Genomic DNA, 17,184 nt, shown 5'->3' with positions numbered 1-17,184 from the left:
CCATTCCATGCTGCAAAAGATTTGTGCGCGCCGCACTTTCACCTCCAGAGCTTGATAATTCCCAGCCTATCTGGGATCAGATCGCCGACTGTGCAATCAGTCGGAACTGAACTGGAGCCCTCTCTCTTGGGCTTTCGGTTATGATCGGTTCGCTGGGGTCTCATCGTCTCATCTCCCCATCTCCGCATCTCTGGTCCGCGACCGCTTCAGTTTGCCGGCGTCCACCGTTCGACGAGCCACGCCACCATGAGCTGTCCCTACGCAGGAAACGGGTGAGCTGGTACCACCACCCCAAAAGGCGACCCTCAATCTCTAGTCCCCGCCTTTCCCACCCACCAGAAACGACCACGACGACTCGGCGGTGCCCCTGACCACGGAGGTGGGAAAAATCTACGGGGAGTACCTGATGCTGGACAAACTGCTGGATGCACAGTGTATGCTCTCCGAGGAGGACAAGCGACCCGTCCACGATGAGCACCTGTTTATCATCACGCACCAGGGTGAGTATAAATGAATACTCCATGAGTGCGATACTATATTCCTTCCATATATCTCCCCAAAAGCCTACGAGCTTTGGTTCAAGCAGATCATCTTCGAGTTCGACTCCATTCGGGACATGCTGGATGCAGAGGTCATCGAAGAGACCAAGACCCTGGAGATTGTCAAGCGACTAAACCGAGTGGTTCTCATTCTGAAGGTGAGTTATTTTCGAGGGTTTAGCGCAGGAGTTCTAAAAACTACAAACATTCATCAAACAATCGATGGAAATGTTGTTGGCGGACAGGGACACAAAAGGAATTGACGTGTGCCCAATGCTGTGTGACTACACCAAAAAAAAGGAAACGAAACTATTGTTACTTGAATTTTACACTATTGAGTGTAAAATAATGCAATAATAAGATGAGTATTAAATTAACACTTTTAAACTTATTAAATTGAAACTTTCGATGTATAAAAGAAAACACAAAATATTAAGTTAATAATATTTCATATGAAATTAATACTACTGAGTATAGAATTTATATTATTAGGTATTAGGTCAATACCACTTTTGTATAGTACATCTAGTATATTTTTAATACAAAGCTTAAAGAGCTAACACTTTTGATTTTTTTGGGTGTAAGCAAAGTCCCTAAAAAACAGCTAATAATTCCCTTTCCTCTGTTAGCTTCTAGTGGACCAGGTGCCCATTCTGGAGACGATGACCCCGCTGGACTTCATGGACTTTCGCAAGTACCTGGCGCCCGCGTCTGGCTTTCAGTCGCTGCAGTTCCGCCTGATCGAGAACAAGTTGGGTGTGTTGACCGAGCAGCGGGTGAGGTACAACCAGAAGTACTCGGATGTCTTCAGCGAGGAGGAGGCGCGCAATTCGATCCGGAGCTCGGAGAAGGATCCCTCGCTGCTGGAGCTGGTGCAGCGGTGGCTGGAGAGGACGCCGGGCCTGGAGGAGGACGGCTTCAACTTCTGGGCCAAGTTCCAGGAGAGCGTGGATCGGTTCCTGGAGGCACAGGTCCAGAGCGCCATGCTCGAGCCGGTGGAGAAGGCCAAGAACTATCGGCTGATGGACATCGAGAAGCGACGAGAGGTGTACCGCTCCATCTTCGATCCGGCGGTCCACGATGCGCTGGTGCGGCGCGGTGACCGCCGGTTCAGCCATCGGGCCCTCCAGGGCGCCATCATGATCACCTTCTACCGGGACGAACCGCGCTTCAGCCAGCCCCACCAGCTGCTCACCCTGCTGATGGACATTGATTCGCTGATCACCAAGTGGCGATGTGAGTGATGCTTTCTTTAATATATATTACATTAACTTATTGGTGCTAAAAGTACATAATTGATAAATTAATCAGATTTTTACTAGATCTCTTTTTTAATTTTACTAGAAAATCAAAAGAAAATTTACTTTTATTTTTTATTGATTGATTTAAAATTCAAAATTGATAAATTTATCAGATTTTTACTAGATATCTATTTTAAATTTACTAGAAAATTAAAAAAAAATTTAATTTTTATTTTTCATAAATTTGTCTAAAATTATTTAGCTAAGAAGAAACACACTTCTTTAGTCAAACTGCAGGAAATTTAAATTTAAAATCAACGATTAGTAGTTAAAGTTAAATTTATTCTTTAGCCAACAATTTATGTTGTATCTTAAGCATGCTTAAAAAATATGTACTGAAGTGAACTGAACTACTTTCTACTCCCGCCACAGATAATCACGTGATCATGGTGCAACGCATGATTGGATCCCAGCAGCTGGGCACCGGTGGATCGTCCGGATATCAATATCTGCGCTCCACTCTCAGGTGATCAACGCAGATCTGTCCGCGCGGAGATCAGTGACCTCTAAATTCCACTTAAATTCCTTTCAGTGATCGCTACAAGGTGTTTCTGGATCTTTTCAACCTGTCCACCTTCCTGATTCCCCGCGAGGCGATTCCTCCGCTGGATGAGACCATTCGCAAGAAGCTGATCAACAAGAGCGTCTGACGATCGGCAGGGGATCCAGATCCAATCGAGCAGTGTTTGGCTATGACTTTCATTTTCTACCAACAGTTTAATTTTTTGTGTAATAAAATCACTTGTTATTACATTTATGGTGTTTATTATTCTGGCTAACTGAAAAATTAAAATTAAAGCCATCTAAGTAAATGTGACTTTTTATCAGCCCAAAAGTAGGCCATACATATTTTGGCAGCATTTCACTTTTCTTCTCCCTCTTTTTTACTTCATCGATGATGATTATTTGCTAAAAATGGCAAAAAATTAAAATGTCCAGATTTGAACGCAAATCGATTCAGAATTAATCTACGAGTTCAACAAGGTATGACATTTCATATTTGGGCTATTATTTCTTTTGTTTCGGCAAAAAAAAACGTATATTTTTGAGTGGAAAACATAGATGCATACTTTTTGAATAGCAAAATTCCTTTCATTTTCCCTGAGTGGGGGGTGATATATCACCCATATCATGGATCCGAGAACTCATTACGGTTTAATATAAATCAGACACGTTACAAACATCTTAGAAAAATAACAATACTCTAACCTACGCTTTGAAAATGTTACAGCGTAATTAAAATTTAGCCATTTGCAGATTGTTTGCTTAATTGCTGAACATAGAATGAGAAAGCAACAGTAAATTCAGCACTGAACTTCAAACAGTAAATAAGCAAACGCGAACCATTTCCGAATACTGAAAAGCAATTATAAAGCAATATAAAATTGGACTTGTTTACTTGTTTCTCATTTTAATTCTTAACATTGTTTCTCAATTTAGTTCCATATTTTGAAAGTTTAATTGGTTAATTGTTTAGCTGGAATTTTCAAGAGATCTTGTATAGTTTGGTTATCTTCTCGGCATTCAAGTTTTGCTTTGGAGAGCTTTCTGAACCGACTATCGCTGTTTGCTCAAATAGAGCACACAAAAACATAACCTTTGCCGGTGGCCTTTCCCTCGGGCGATAAGCCCCAGATTTAAGCACTGAGTTTTCAGTTTCATTATTATTTATTAGAATGGGATGCCAGCTCAGTCCGCCCCGCTTTCCCCTTCACGAGTGCAATTAATTAGTGGAATTGGATTCGAGTCGTCTTGCGAAGGGAGGAAACGGATCAGACCCGAACAGAACAATACTGAAATCAGAGAGCTGAATTCCAGGGCATTATGCAAGCTTAATTCGCTTGAATCGCTTACGTGAGCCACTTCCGAAGGCAAAATAAAAATTTCGGACTACCCCCTCATTTGCTTGGATGTTTGCGGCTATTTTTGTCCAGCCTGGTCGGGTTTTTTGTTTGACAATTAGGGAATTAGCGCTCTGCCCAGGTAATTATGGACCGTAACCCTCGGCCAACCCTTAAAGCAGGTCCCTCCAGAATTCAGTGGCAAAAGTTCATCGCAGTTCTAGGTCATTCGGTTCTAACGACTTTCATATTTTCTAGTTTAAATGAAGATCCGATTCATCTTATACGTACGATTATAAAATTAAGAATTGTTTTTGAACTTAGCAATTTGAAATTGCTATTAAGGCGTTTGAAATCATTTTAAATGGCTTAAATAAAAGTAATAATGTGTAACTTTAAATTTAATATTATTTTAAAAATTTGCATTATTAAATATTTTTTTTGAGTAAAAAATCTATTGAGATTTATGCGTTATTGTTTTTATAGAATATTACGTTTATAAAACGAAATAAATATATGTATACAACGATTATTATACGCATACCAGAAGTTTACCATGCACATATCGATTTAGGCCCGTCGGGTTTTTTAAGATTTTAAGATTTCCTAAAAATGTTTTTATTTTTTTATATTTGTTACTATAATAATTTGTAATATATACTGTTTTTAATGAATAAATCGTGAGATTTGGAAACTAAAATGGCCTACTTGAACAGCGGAAGGGTACCTGTGCGGAGGCAAAACCCACGCCGCCGACGATTGCGGCGTAAGCTCATTAATAAAACCAACAACAACCACTGCTCGGACGACAACAGCAGCAGCTACAACAGCAACAGCAGCAACAGCAACACCGGCGACAGCAGCAACATCAGCTGCGATCGCCAAGATCAGGCGGATGCCGAGCTGGAGTCTCTCGTCAGTCGCTTACTGAGTCTCCGTTCAGTTGGTCGAGCTGTCTCCGAATTTGTAAAAAAAAAAGATCGTAATAAACCAAGGCGAAGTGCTAATAAATCGAGCAAAATGCGCTGCCTGGCATTGAGCGCACTGTTTTTGTGCCTGGCTCTCGGCGGCCACTTTCATTTGTCAGGTAGGTAGAAAGAAATAAATTTTAATCACAGGTAGTCATACTGAATAATCCCGACTCTCAATCCATCAGCTGCCTACAAGAGCGAGGTGCAGATCACTCCGGATCCCCTGGACTCGCTAGAGACGACGACCAAGAAGTCCAGTTGGTTTGGCGGCTTCAAGAAGTTCTTTGGCAGCGATGCTACCACCACCACGACCACCACAATTGCTCCCCCGAAGGCGGTGACCAGTCCCAAATCGTTGGTAGTTACCCCAACGGCGGCACAAAAGCCTCCACCACTTGTAATCTCGCATGCGCCGCTGGTGCCGTTGGGTCCGCGACCGGACACCCCGGGATCCTCGCCCTTTGGCGCCTCCCCGCCACCGGCCAGCGGTCCTCAGTGGCCGACGAGCAGCACCGCCCGAGCACCGCAGCAGCAGCAGATCATTCCCGGTCGTCCCCAGCAGGGAGGAGGCACTGCAGCACCCAATCTGCCACCTGGCTTCGCACCCTACCGACCACAGAAGCCCCAGCCGAACAGCTACGACCTGAGCTATGGCGGTGGCCCGGCTGGAACAGGACGTCCTGGCTTTGGACTAGGCATTAGCACCACCTCCGCCACCACCACCAGCACCACTACTCATAAGCCAGTCACCACCAGCACGACCACAGGTAAGACGCCGCAGCAGAAGGATGACTTCCCCGCGCTGCCAGGACCACGAAGGCCGTCCCAAAAGGAGGACTTCCCAGCTCTGCCCACGGCGAAGACGCCTCCTAGTTCGCCCACGCCCACGTCGGGTTCCCCGTCGGCCTGGCAATCGCCGCTGCCCACGCCTCAGCATCCAGTGCATCCGCCCACCAAGGCCACTCCAGTACAGCCCACTCCCGCCTCCTCGGTCCACCCACCCACGTCTACCCACACACCCACCCATGGAGGGTCGTTGGGACCTCATAAGGTCATCGGCGGGTCGACAACCACTGTGCGTCCCGGCTTCCAGTCGTCGGGCAACTCGGTGGCCACCGACGACGAGATCCGCCAGCTGACCGAGCAGCTGTACACCAAGGAGACCACGAACAACCAGTTCGGAAACGTCCAGGTGAACCTGCAGGGACGCACGCGATCCATCGACAGCGCCGATGAGGCACCCAATCCGTAAGTAATCTGTGATATTTGGACTTTTTGGAGTCAAAAGTGGGCCACCCCTGTTTCAAAGGTCTGGTTTTCATAGAGATTTTCTCAATTTTCCTGTTTACAAGGACAATGATAAGAACCCCTTCTTCATTTGAACAGTTGAATTTAGAGTTTTAAAGGGTTTATAGATGCTACAATAAGCGCTTGGGAGATTTTTGCTTATGGTGATTTACATTTACTTTGTTTTCTACATTTAAGGACCATTTTCTCGTACACATGTTACATTTAAAGTAGAGTTTCCATAACAAAAGATCAGATTGATATGTGCTGGTCAATTTGATATTTCTTAAGGATCTAGTTATTCAAATCATTTTGATATGGACAAAGATTATGTTTATTTTATTTTACATTATTTGTTTAAAGAACTACTAAAATTAGTAATATGATAAGATAAAATATCCAGTTGATATGTTTAAATCATAAATTTGACATAAATCATATCGGCTTTTTATTGATATGAAATAAGGTAGGATTTGACCCTATTTTATTTCGAGTTTTTTCGGTGTGTATATTTTTAAGAGCTTCCTTTTCTTGCTAATGAATATTAATTAAGGGGCATGTCAAATTTCTGTTTAAATTCCTAAAATTAAATTGGAAAAATTTAAAGAAGGTGGATATACCTAAATAGGCTCAAAATCCCATCCTAGATTGCTCATGACTTGATTAATTAATCCATTTAAAATACCTAACAAGATATTAAACTGTTATTAAATTATAAATTTTTCCAAAGACTCCTTAGTGTGGACGCGAAGGCCCTGGAGTCGCCGACGATTGCCAAAATGCGGCTGTTGTTCAACAACTACGAGCACGACACCCTGGTCAACGAGCACGTGACGCCCAACGAGCGGAAGGAGGAGAACGACTTCCTGGACGCGGTGATGGCCACGCCGGTGATGCGCCAGGCCATGCAGTTCCTGCAGCAGAAGGGAGTTGTGGGTCCAGATCCGAAGACGCACCGCGACCTGGTCAAGGAGCTCTGGTTCACGCAGTACTCCCGCGGACAGGGCAAGATCGGCAGCTCCGGATTCGAGCACGTCTTCGTCCACGAGGTGAAGGACGGCACCATCATCGGGTTCCACAACTGGGTCTACATTGGCGATGAGGAGAAGGACGGCCGGTTCGACTACAAGGGCTACATGAAGGAGCAGGACATTGGCACGGTGAGTGGGGAGTCCTTAGAATCTGAAAGAAAAAACTACAATTACTATTTATCCCCTTGCAGAAGGGCAAAATCCTGAAGATCCGGTTCTCGCACCAGGGACTCAACAAGCCAGTGAACACTGTGTTTGTGGGCACCTCTCCGGAACTGGAGCTCGCCCTCTACACGGTCTGCTTCCAACTGAGGCCCGATCGCACTTGCCCGGTCTCCTTGGGCAACAGCAAGTTCGGCATCATCACCTATTCGTGGCGCTACCGGGGAAAGAACCTAATTGGCAGCGCCTATCCGGAGATTTGAGGCAGCGATCAGTGATCAGTGATCAGCGATCGCTCCTCCCGCAGTAGTCGTAGCACTTTTTTTTCTGTCGCCTTAATAAATAAAGTAAATGTGTGAAATACAAAACATTCTCTTTTAATTGAAGGCACTAAAAATATATAGTTACTATAAAAAAAGTTTTAAAAATGATTTTATTAACGTATCGAATTAAAATGCGCGGGTTTTATCAAGCAGTTCGTCGCACTGCTTTACAGTTTAGTTGAGAGTTATAGACATATCAGCATGTAATTTCCCTTTCAGTGTACAAACCGAAAATCAAATCCTTGGTAACTATATGCCTATAACCGAAAAATATTTTCATTATTTTTTATTTTTAAATTAAATTTTTTTTAATTTTAAAATGGTTTAGTATTTTTGGTATAGCTTTCAAATTGGTCACACTGCCGGCAATTACAAAATATACGCGCGTGTAATGGGAAACCTGTTTGAGCCCCAAGCGCGGCTCTTGGCCAGTTTTGAGCTCTCTCTCACATAGAGTTGTTAAACACCCAAAAATTATTAATAAAATTAATATTATTATTTAAAGATCTTCGTTGCATTTTACAGTCAATAGCAAATTTAATTTTCATTGTTTGATTCTACAAAAAACTAAATACGCAACAGGAATTTTCCCTAAAAATCTCTTCTGGTTACTTGTGTTAAATATTTTGTATATGCATAAATAGCAACATTTATTTTTAATTTTGTATGAATTTATTTAAAGAATATGGTCCGAAAACACTATCCTATGTATTTTCCACCAAATTAGCCAATTAGACTACAACATTTTTTTTACTGATATTTTATATGATCCTGACAACCCTAAGCCCGCTCTTCCTCTCTCTCTCTTTCTCTCTCACTATCGGCAACAAGTGATCTGCGTTGACCGTTGTTCCATTGGGTTTCCAGTGGTTTCGGCCATTTCAGTTGCTGTTTGACTGCCGGAGGAGTTTGTTGTGCATTTTTTTTTGGTGCGCGGCGTGCCACGGATTACAACCACAACCATACACATATGTACACACACTAAGCGGTCAAATTAAGTTTTGTTTTTTTTTCGTTACCCAACTCGCAAGTGCCGTGCAATTATTTGTTCTAGTTCTGTTAACGTTATCCGAAATTGAAAAGCGTCGACACTTTTTGACAAACAACGCAACAGCCATAGCGTAAAATAGAAGAAGAATCACAAACAACGAAGCAGCAAGAGCAAGAAAGCAAGAAAGAGGGGAAAAGCGAAGAAAGGGGGGCAGCAGAAGACACCACTGCGGATGAAATGTAGCAGAATTCTTCCTCTTCTAATGTTCTGTGTGCGGTGACGAAGTGACGCCAAAAGAAACCGAGCGAAGAAAGAGAGAGGGAGCTCAAAAAACATAAAACACAAACTCACACGCTGGCAGAACGGTTAACTGAAACGCAAGGCAACAACAAAGCAAGTAAGTAACGCTCTGAGAGAGAGAAAAAGGGGAGAGAGGAAGAAGAGGAGCGGAGCTCTGAAGCCTCTCTTGGAATTCAAATCAGAATCTGAATCTTGGTCGAGTCGACACAACAACAACAATAACAGTACGAATGTCAATAGAACCAGGATTGCCAGGCGCCATTAAAATCTATTTTTATTGAACAACTTTGATTGGTTGGTGGGGGTTAGGAAAGCAGTATTTTCTAAAAAATGGGTGTTGAAAATTGTTTACGTTTCTTAGTGGCGTAGAATTCGATATTACCTAAAAAATGCGGTGAATTTGTTTAGTCTTTTGAGCAATGTATATTTAAGTATCCAACTAATGGAATTTTATTTTAAAGTTCACTTTATTAAAGTTTTTCCTATATTATTGTTTATTCATAATTAATTCTGACTATTTAAAAATAATATTTAATATCAAAGTAGGTCCAATCCATTCTTGTCGCGTTTTTAAGACCTACAACGTTTTCAGTTTAAAAACTTGTTGAATTTAAGAATTTATAAAAACCGCTCCCAAATGAAATCATCCACGCTTTTTTCCAAAAAAAGTGCACAATCAGTCGATCAATTAATCAGGCCGCCCAATGCCATTGCCAATAGCAACAATGAGTACTCCAAGCCACCCCCATCATGGCTAATTATAGAGGTAATAAAGTTTTGGTATTGCGGTGAGCTCATCGGGGAGATGCAATCGATTTCTAACCACTTGCACGTGTTTAACTCGAACCTTTTGGATTCTTTAGTTGGGTTTGTGTTCATCCAAAGGCCCAGATGCCAAGACCTGTTCTCTTCAACGAATGCGATCGATTTCAATTTGTGTAACGGCACTTGGGGCTCCCCCATCCCCCGATTTTCGATTCTCCGATCCGTTGCAGTTGCATAAGCTTCTCCTAACGGTTTTCGAGTGGTTCTAGATGCTATATTTCGGTATATTTGTCCGATCCCTACGATCGTCCCAATCGGATGCCTCGATTTGGCTCGCCTCGGTTCGTTTCGTTTCGTTTTGTATCGTTTTTGGGCTTTCGTTCGGTTTCGATCAGCGACGTTTTGGCAAATCATGGCAAGGCGAAAGAAGCCAAGAACGCTGCGCTGCCAACGGTATACGATAGCAAACAGTTAGGCGTGCAAAAAGCCTGAAAAAAAAAACAGAAGAAGAAAAAAAAATCGACGCAAAAGCTATAAAACAAAAAATTGGTGGTGGCGCAAAAGAAAACTGGTTCCGGCCATCGAAGAATGCCGCAGCGGCCACTTGGCCAGGTCCGAATGTCTCTGTGTGTGTGTGTGCTTGTGTCAGTGTATGCGTGCCACTTCCGTACAACAACGCCCTGACCCCCGCCGCCCCCCTTCACCCCTTTTCAAATTGGCCTCTCTCCTCGGAGTTCGCGTTCGTTGCCTGAGTCTTTTGTTTTCCCTGCTCTTCGCCGTGTTTTCTTATCGCTGCTATAATTTCATACCCTGCCGGATAGGCGGAGGGTGATTCCATTGGGGTTCGACTGTTGCATCGCTCGGGGGTCGTCAGCGTTAAGAGTAAGAATACCAAGGTCTTGATCCAAAAGCCATACTTCAGTGATTTTATGGGAGAATCACTTTTGAACGGTTCTGTTTGGGTTAACCATCTCAATTTTAATTACCACGGAGTCCCAGGTGTCTAAAACATTTTTCCATTCGTTGAGAGTTTTAATTCTTGCCATTAATATTTTTGAAAAAAAAGTATTTATAAAAAAAAACATTGTTTAAAGAGAGGATACGATAGAGTGCGATATTGAAAGTGTCCTTAGGGCCTATTTCTCGTCCGCCTATTAAATTTAAAGAAAACTTTAAATTCTGATTTCTCATAAAATTTAAAGGTTTTAACCCTACTTTAAATTAGTATATTTTAATTCATTCACAATGCAATCCTTTCAAGGGTATCTGATATTCTCAAGTTTTCTAGTTTTCCCATTTTGCTATCGATAATTTTTATTTGCTTTTCGCTTTCGTGCTCATTTTCATGCTGGAGACGCTGGCAAAGAAAAAACCGAGCCGCAAATGCTAAAAATGCATAACAAAAGCCAAGGCAAACACCACCACCAGTGCAAATGGCAGCTCACACAGTCACTCACACTCTTGCTAATGCGACAAAGATGTTAATTGACTTTTACTTTATTTAAACAAAATAGTCACAGCGAGCACAGCACAAACAACAACGAACAACCGTGATCTCCATTGAGTGAAATTTTTAATTTACGTTTTTTATTAATTTATTTTCGTGTGGTTTTTGCGGCACATTCCCGCGTCTTCAACTTTGTCTTCGGCGTCATCATTTCGGACAGACACTTCTGCTGTTGTCGTCATCGATTTCGTTTTTTGATCGAAACCCTACACACTGTTATTAAGTTTTAATCGATTTGGATGATGCGATAATTGGAGGCATCAAAAATCAATTTCGCCTGGGAACTTTTGCCAGCTATGATTTGATTTAATAAAATCGATAGAGCTGAGTTTAATTTCGGTGGGCTAAACTTAAGACTCGTTTGAGAAAGTCGCGTAATGGAATTCCTTTTTTTTGTTGAAAATATGTCAAGTTAGCTTTTATTCTTTGGGAATATATTTTGTTAATCTGTTAATTTTATGCTTTATTAATAAACATAAGGAATACAAATTCTTTCTGTTCGCCTTATTATACATTTAACTTCTACACTTTCACCACAATTTCTTCTTAGTTATTGTATACCAAAATATTTACTAATTAAGGTTTAATTAAGGTTTAAATATTTGTGTACCTTTAATGAGGTATGAATATGATCTAAAGATTCAATTGGGTAATGAATCGATTTCTTTTTAACTGAAGTCGGAGCCCCATCTTTGGTGGCGGCACCTTCGTCAGATTTGCAGTACCTTTTTGGCCCCGGACCGCCTTGCCCCACATTCCGCAACGCCCCCAAGACGCAGCTGTTTCCCAGCTCGAGGGCGCCCACTTCCAATTGGCCTGTGTGGATGTGTAGATGGTACACGCAAAAATAAATCTATAATTTGTAACAGTTTAGAACGAGAAGAAATCTTCGAATTCTGTCATATTAGATTCTATGGCAAGTGCAATTATTAATTATAATATCTAATTCTAATATTTTAATAGTTTTATTACACACAAAACACTCGCTGTGATCAAATCGATATGCGCATGGTAAATTTCGCATTTTTTATACTGATATCGTTTTTACAATGCAAATTTGAATAATTTATATATAAAATTGATATTTTGCCGATTTCTCTTACTCGGAGATTCTCTGTCTTCGAGAAATAGATACCACATAATATCAATATGATCATCGTTTCATATCAAGTTTTTTTTGGGTGAAGATTGCATTATTTTCGTTCGGTGTAACCGGCGTCCCTTGTTGCTGCCACCAATGTTGCGGGTGCGGCAGCAACAGCAACGCACACACGCAAAACGATTGCAAAAAACAAATCGAGCGGCACTCCTTTGGCTGACACCAACATGGACTAGAGTTGAGTTCAGTTGAGTTGAGTTGATTGTTAGAATACTTTATGCACCGCCACTTTCAATTGTCTCCGGCAGAGATTTTTGAAAATTTCCCTTTTTGTTTCTGCATGCATAAAGTTATCCGTCGCATTGTGGGCTTGTCTCGCTGTGTATTTGTGATCGATGGCAAGCTGGCAACATGGCGCGCTTTTTTTCTTCCAAAGGTTTATTGGCCTTTTGGCTTACTCTCTGCACGTGCGTGTGTGTGAGTGTGTGTGTGTGTCGCCATTTTAGCTCGAACTTGGCTTATACCATTTGGCTTGACTCTGGTTTTGGTTTTTCGGTTTTTCGGTTTTGGCCCTGGTGCTAGTGAAATCGTGCGCCGACTTCAACTTCTTGCTAAATATTTCTTCTTTCTACATGAAATTTTCTATTTGTCCAACCCAAAAACGAAACGAAGAAATGCCAGGCCAGGCCAAGAGCAGCAGCAGCAGGGCAATTAAGCCGCTTACTGCAACAACAGAGAATAATATATGACTAGTCACTCCCTAGACAAGCCGAGCCGAGCCATGAGTGCGTGTTGTTGACTGTTTTTGGCCAGAGCTTTTAGCCAATAAGTCAAACTGTCAGTCAGGCAGTCGCAGCCAGACGTTGTTGACGTCGCCGTTGGCTTTAATTGAAATTGCCTGGCCATTTGCAGGGGGAAAGGGAAAGCGCGGGGTATTTCTTTTGGTTGGACTGCAGTCCAAATCGAATTAGCCGGGAATTTGTGCGGAGCCACAGGGCAACGAGCTGCAGATTATCGCGCGGATCTTGGCGGTGATCTTGCAGATACGGAGTGGGAATTTGTTGGGTCAGATTGGTATGCCAGATCCACTTTGGGGGAATTTGTGTGAATTCAGAAAACAAGAAGTTGTCAGTTTTTAAATTGGATATGGTCATTTTAAAATTATAAAAAATAAATAAATGAATAGAAACGGACAAACAAACGGACAGACGTACATGTCTAGTTTTAGTGATGTTGATCGAGAATAGATATACTTTATAGAGTCGGATACGCCTCCTTCACTGCCTGGCAAACTACAACAAAACCACTTTTAAAAATATAAATATTTATGGATTTTTGGCCAAAATATAACCTTTCTGGTCCCAAGCTCATTTAAAATTAATAAATTAATTATTTATCTTTCAATCAACATGGCATACACGCAGCCAAAACGAAAGCCAACTTGCATATCGAAAAGCAATAAACCTAAAACAATACAAAAAGTAAACAATAAATAATGCATAATTGCGGCAGGCAAAGAGCGAATGTGAAATGTGTTAAGTGGGTAACAAAAACGAAACTTGAAAGTAAACTGAAGTAAACCGAAATTAATTGCTGCTCGAATTGCAAATTGCAGTTCGTCAAACCGACTCAATTAAAACAAAATCGAAATCATAAACGTAAACGAAAACTAAAACGTAAAATTAAACAACTAAAGCAACATAATTAAAGATCGTATTTGGCTGTGCGTGTGCGAGATGGTGAGGTGTTGTTGAGATAAAGCAAGTAAAAACCTATCGAGTTTCACTTCGTGGCAGCCAGAGCCAAATCCAAAGCCGCACCTCCTGCCCCCGCTCCTTATATATATCTTTTTCTAGCCACTTTTCTAGGGCCATTCAGACTTCTCAGCTATGCCAAGAATGTATCAATACCCTCGAAACGAGAAACTGGCTGCCAAGCCACCAGAGACACACATTCTTCAAGCCGCCTAACCAACACCAAGACCCGATTCCGATTTATGCATAACTTAACATTTAAGCATTTGTACAGGTGCGGTCGGCTGCCTCTGTGTGGAGTGTGTGTGTCATAGCTGATAACAAATCATTTTTAGAAATCGAACAAAAGCATCTCTCAGAGTATTCCATTTTGTCTCATGTGGTCATGGGAATACGGTTGCCATACGAATATTTCCCGTGTCGAAATGGAAATGAGAGAACAGTCTGTTATTTCATTTAATTTAACTTGTCACCGAAAATCAAAAGACTTAGGCAGTGAACTCGAAAATTTTCTTTCTCTACGCTGGAATTTTAATACTTGAGGCTTAAGAACGAAAGACTTAGGCAACAAACTTGACTAGTTTTTGGTTGTAGAAATCTTTTTTGAAATAAGAAAATAATAATAAAAGAAATAATAATAAATAATAAATAAAAAGAAAAAATAATAAGAAATAAGAAGTCTTACCTAAACCAAAATATTATAAGTATAATATAATATTCAAATGTACAAAGGTTTAAACTTGACTATTTTTAAAATAGTGCTATAGAATGGGTTATTATTGTGTGAGAAATGTATAAGAAGTCTCATTTAAAGTATAAATTGATATATTATATTAAAAGAAATTAATTAAGAAGAGGAATCCTAATGCAAGTGCCCCCGGTTGCGTAATTTCCGTTGCCATCTAAACTGCCCAACCCAGGTCGGTCGCACAAACTTCGCTTGACTTATCCAACAGTTAGCCGCAAATGAAATTCTTATGATTGCTATTCCACATCGTTGGATATTTGCTCATTGATTACGAACATACACACACACTGTCGCATAATCATGATGTTAATGCCGAGGCTGTTGTTGCTATTTTCGTTGCTGCCGTTTTGGTTTTGTTGCTACCTTAGCATTAAACATGGACTGCAGGCAGCAACAGCAACAGCAACGTCTTAGCATTGGAATGCGGTCGAACCCGTAGCTAGCCAAGATTTTTGTTGGCTGCCTTAGCCATTGTTTTTGTTATTATTACACAGCAAAAAAAAATCTAATTTGTCTCAAAATCAAGGCAAAATTGTGTCAAATTTTTAGCATAAGCAAGCATAAAATAAAATAATAATCGAGAAGTTTTTAGATAACTAAATAATAATAAAAGTTTATTTAAACTTTATGCTGAATCAAAAATCAAAAAAAAATGTGTATGAATTGATGATCATTCTGATATTATTTGGTATCAATTTTGTCTTGATATGCGGCATCTCAATTTGATAAGCTTGAAACGTAAATAACAGGCCGGTTGCTCCATTTCGAATTAGTTCTTGGTTCTTACTGTCTTTTTCTAAGTCTGATAATCTTCGAGAGAGAGAATTCGGGAATATTATATTATTTAATATCAATAATACGCGTATAAATGCCAGAAATGTATCATGCCTATATCGATTTAATCCCGGCGCGTTTATTTTTGTGTGATTTAAGTACATTCTAACAAAAATGTGATTATTTTGAATATATTTCTTAAATTAAAAATATCCCATTTTCGCCCAGTGTATGTAGTATGTAGCCCCAAAAGATCGACGGAAAGAGAGGGCTACGTGTGCGTACGTGTTGGCCTGATGAAGCGGCGAACTGAATGAAATTGTCTGACGAAGTGTCAGCCTCCCCCCGGCCGACTCGAAAACAAGTTCCTCTATTGACTCTGTTAATTCGTGAGCACTTGCCGGGCCAGTTCGCATCGCACAGATTCGTTACTGGGCCAGGCCCAACTTCAGTTTCAACTCCAACTCCAAATCCACTTCCAGCCAACAAATCCAAATCCGATTGACTCACTTAAGACAAAACTGCATGAATCAAATCAAATCAAATCGAATCGCGACAACTTCTCTCTCTTTCGGTCTTTTCGGTCGTTGTTTTATTTTCATTTGACTTCTCTGTTGTTTTGGGCATAAATATTTATGTATGTGTGCTAAAGGCATTTGCCGCAAAACAGGTGAAAGTTTTTGCCTGAGAAAAGGCAAAGACAAAACAACAGCAGCAACATCAACATCAACATGGGCAGCATAAGCCAAGAAGTGTGTCTTGGTCTCGAATATTTTGTTTTTTCCTTTTATTTTCGCTTCTGCCGCATCTGCTTAATATTCTTTTGGCCAACCTATATTCACATATGTAGTTTTGGGCTTTCTGGGCGTTCGCATTTCATATTTACGATATTGCTTTTTTGGAAATTTCTTAATGAACTTGAATGTTTAACTTCTCTCTTTGCCCTTCCCCGTTTTGAGGCGATCATAATTTTGAACGCATTCTTGGCATATTAATTGGTTTTCTTTGGGCCAAGTTGAGGCTGGCACTTATAATATTTTAATCAACCAATTGTGAAGGCAAGTCATGTTGGTTCCTTTGGTTTTTGTTTTTATTTAATATTGATCTGTTGCTGTTGTCGGTAATACAAAAGATTTAAGTGCTTTGAGCAATGTCAACCTATGAATAAGACATTAATCATATTCCTTACATTTTTTATCTCGAAGCAGTTAACGCCATACAATTAAAAATGTGTAGGTGTTTGGAGAATGCTCACTTTAGATAGCTTAATGCATGGCCTTGACTTAAGATGGATATCTCGATTTTCTGGAATTTATACGCAAATCGTTTTTACCATGCAATACTGGTAAAATTTATATGAAATAAAATAATATCGCCGATTTCTCTCTCACGGTGATTCTATGAGCAGCAATAAGCAATATGGCGACCTAAATTTCAACCATATCAAAATGATATGCGTAATACTTAATTTAATTTTTACCCATTTAAAATTTCATAAAAATGCTATTTCTTTTTGCCAATTTGTCGTGTCCCTTCATTAAAGCCCTTTGGCATACTAGCGCTTCAAAAGGCAATCGTGAATTTCTGACGTGTCTTATTTAATAAGTTTGATTCCCTCGGATCTTCTGCAACGATGCAAACGATTGCTACTGTCATTGTTGCCGCTTCACGATTTAGTTGATTTTTTTTATTGTTTTGTTTTTACCTCCGCCGTTGCATTTCATTGCAGCCCGGTCTCGGTTGGCAAACATTTCCACAGAGACACGAAAAAATAGTAGAGGCGAAGAAACG

The 17,184-nt window shown here is 40.7% G+C and overlaps 3 protein-coding genes across 3 annotated transcripts in view; all 3 read left to right on the top strand.

The window, feature by feature from the left end:
* Positions 1 to 137: 137 nt before the first annotated feature.
* Positions 138 to 2,652, top strand: v (Tryptophan 2,3-dioxygenase vermilion). The gene is made up of 6 exons (XM_017146720.3): positions 138 to 272; positions 340 to 500; positions 564 to 697; positions 1,169 to 1,775; positions 2,213 to 2,306; positions 2,373 to 2,652. The coding sequence occupies exons 1-6, from the start codon at positions 247 to 249 to the stop codon at positions 2,488 to 2,490; spliced, it is 1,140 nt and encodes a 379-aa protein (XP_017002209.1). The 5' UTR covers positions 138 to 246; the 3' UTR covers positions 2,491 to 2,652.
* A 1,941-nt stretch (positions 2,653 to 4,593) lies between these two features.
* Positions 4,594 to 7,500, top strand: LOC108060943 (endoribonuclease Arlr). Its single transcript, XM_017146892.3, has 4 exons — positions 4,594 to 4,768; positions 4,838 to 5,900; positions 6,670 to 7,099; positions 7,162 to 7,500. Exons 1-4 carry the CDS (start codon positions 4,702 to 4,704, stop codon positions 7,393 to 7,395), a joined length of 1,794 nt encoding a protein of 597 aa, XP_017002381.2. The 5' UTR covers positions 4,594 to 4,701; the 3' UTR covers positions 7,396 to 7,500.
* Positions 7,501 to 8,345: 845 nt separating this feature from the next.
* Positions 8,346 to 17,184, top strand: part of Myo10A (Myosin 10A) — a 33,866-nt gene continuing 25,027 nt past the window's right edge. The window contains exon 1 of the mRNA XM_017146805.3: positions 8,346 to 8,843. The gene's annotated coding sequence lies outside the window, so the exon portion shown is untranslated. The remainder of the gene's footprint in view (positions 8,844 to 17,184) is intronic.

This window comes from Drosophila takahashii, chromosome X, assembly GCF_030179915.1.
Source record: "Drosophila takahashii strain IR98-3 E-12201 chromosome X, DtakHiC1v2, whole genome shotgun sequence".
NCBI lineage: Eukaryota > Metazoa > Arthropoda > Insecta > Diptera > Drosophilidae > Drosophila > Drosophila takahashii.
This window is presented reverse-complemented; position numbering and strand designations above follow the sequence as displayed.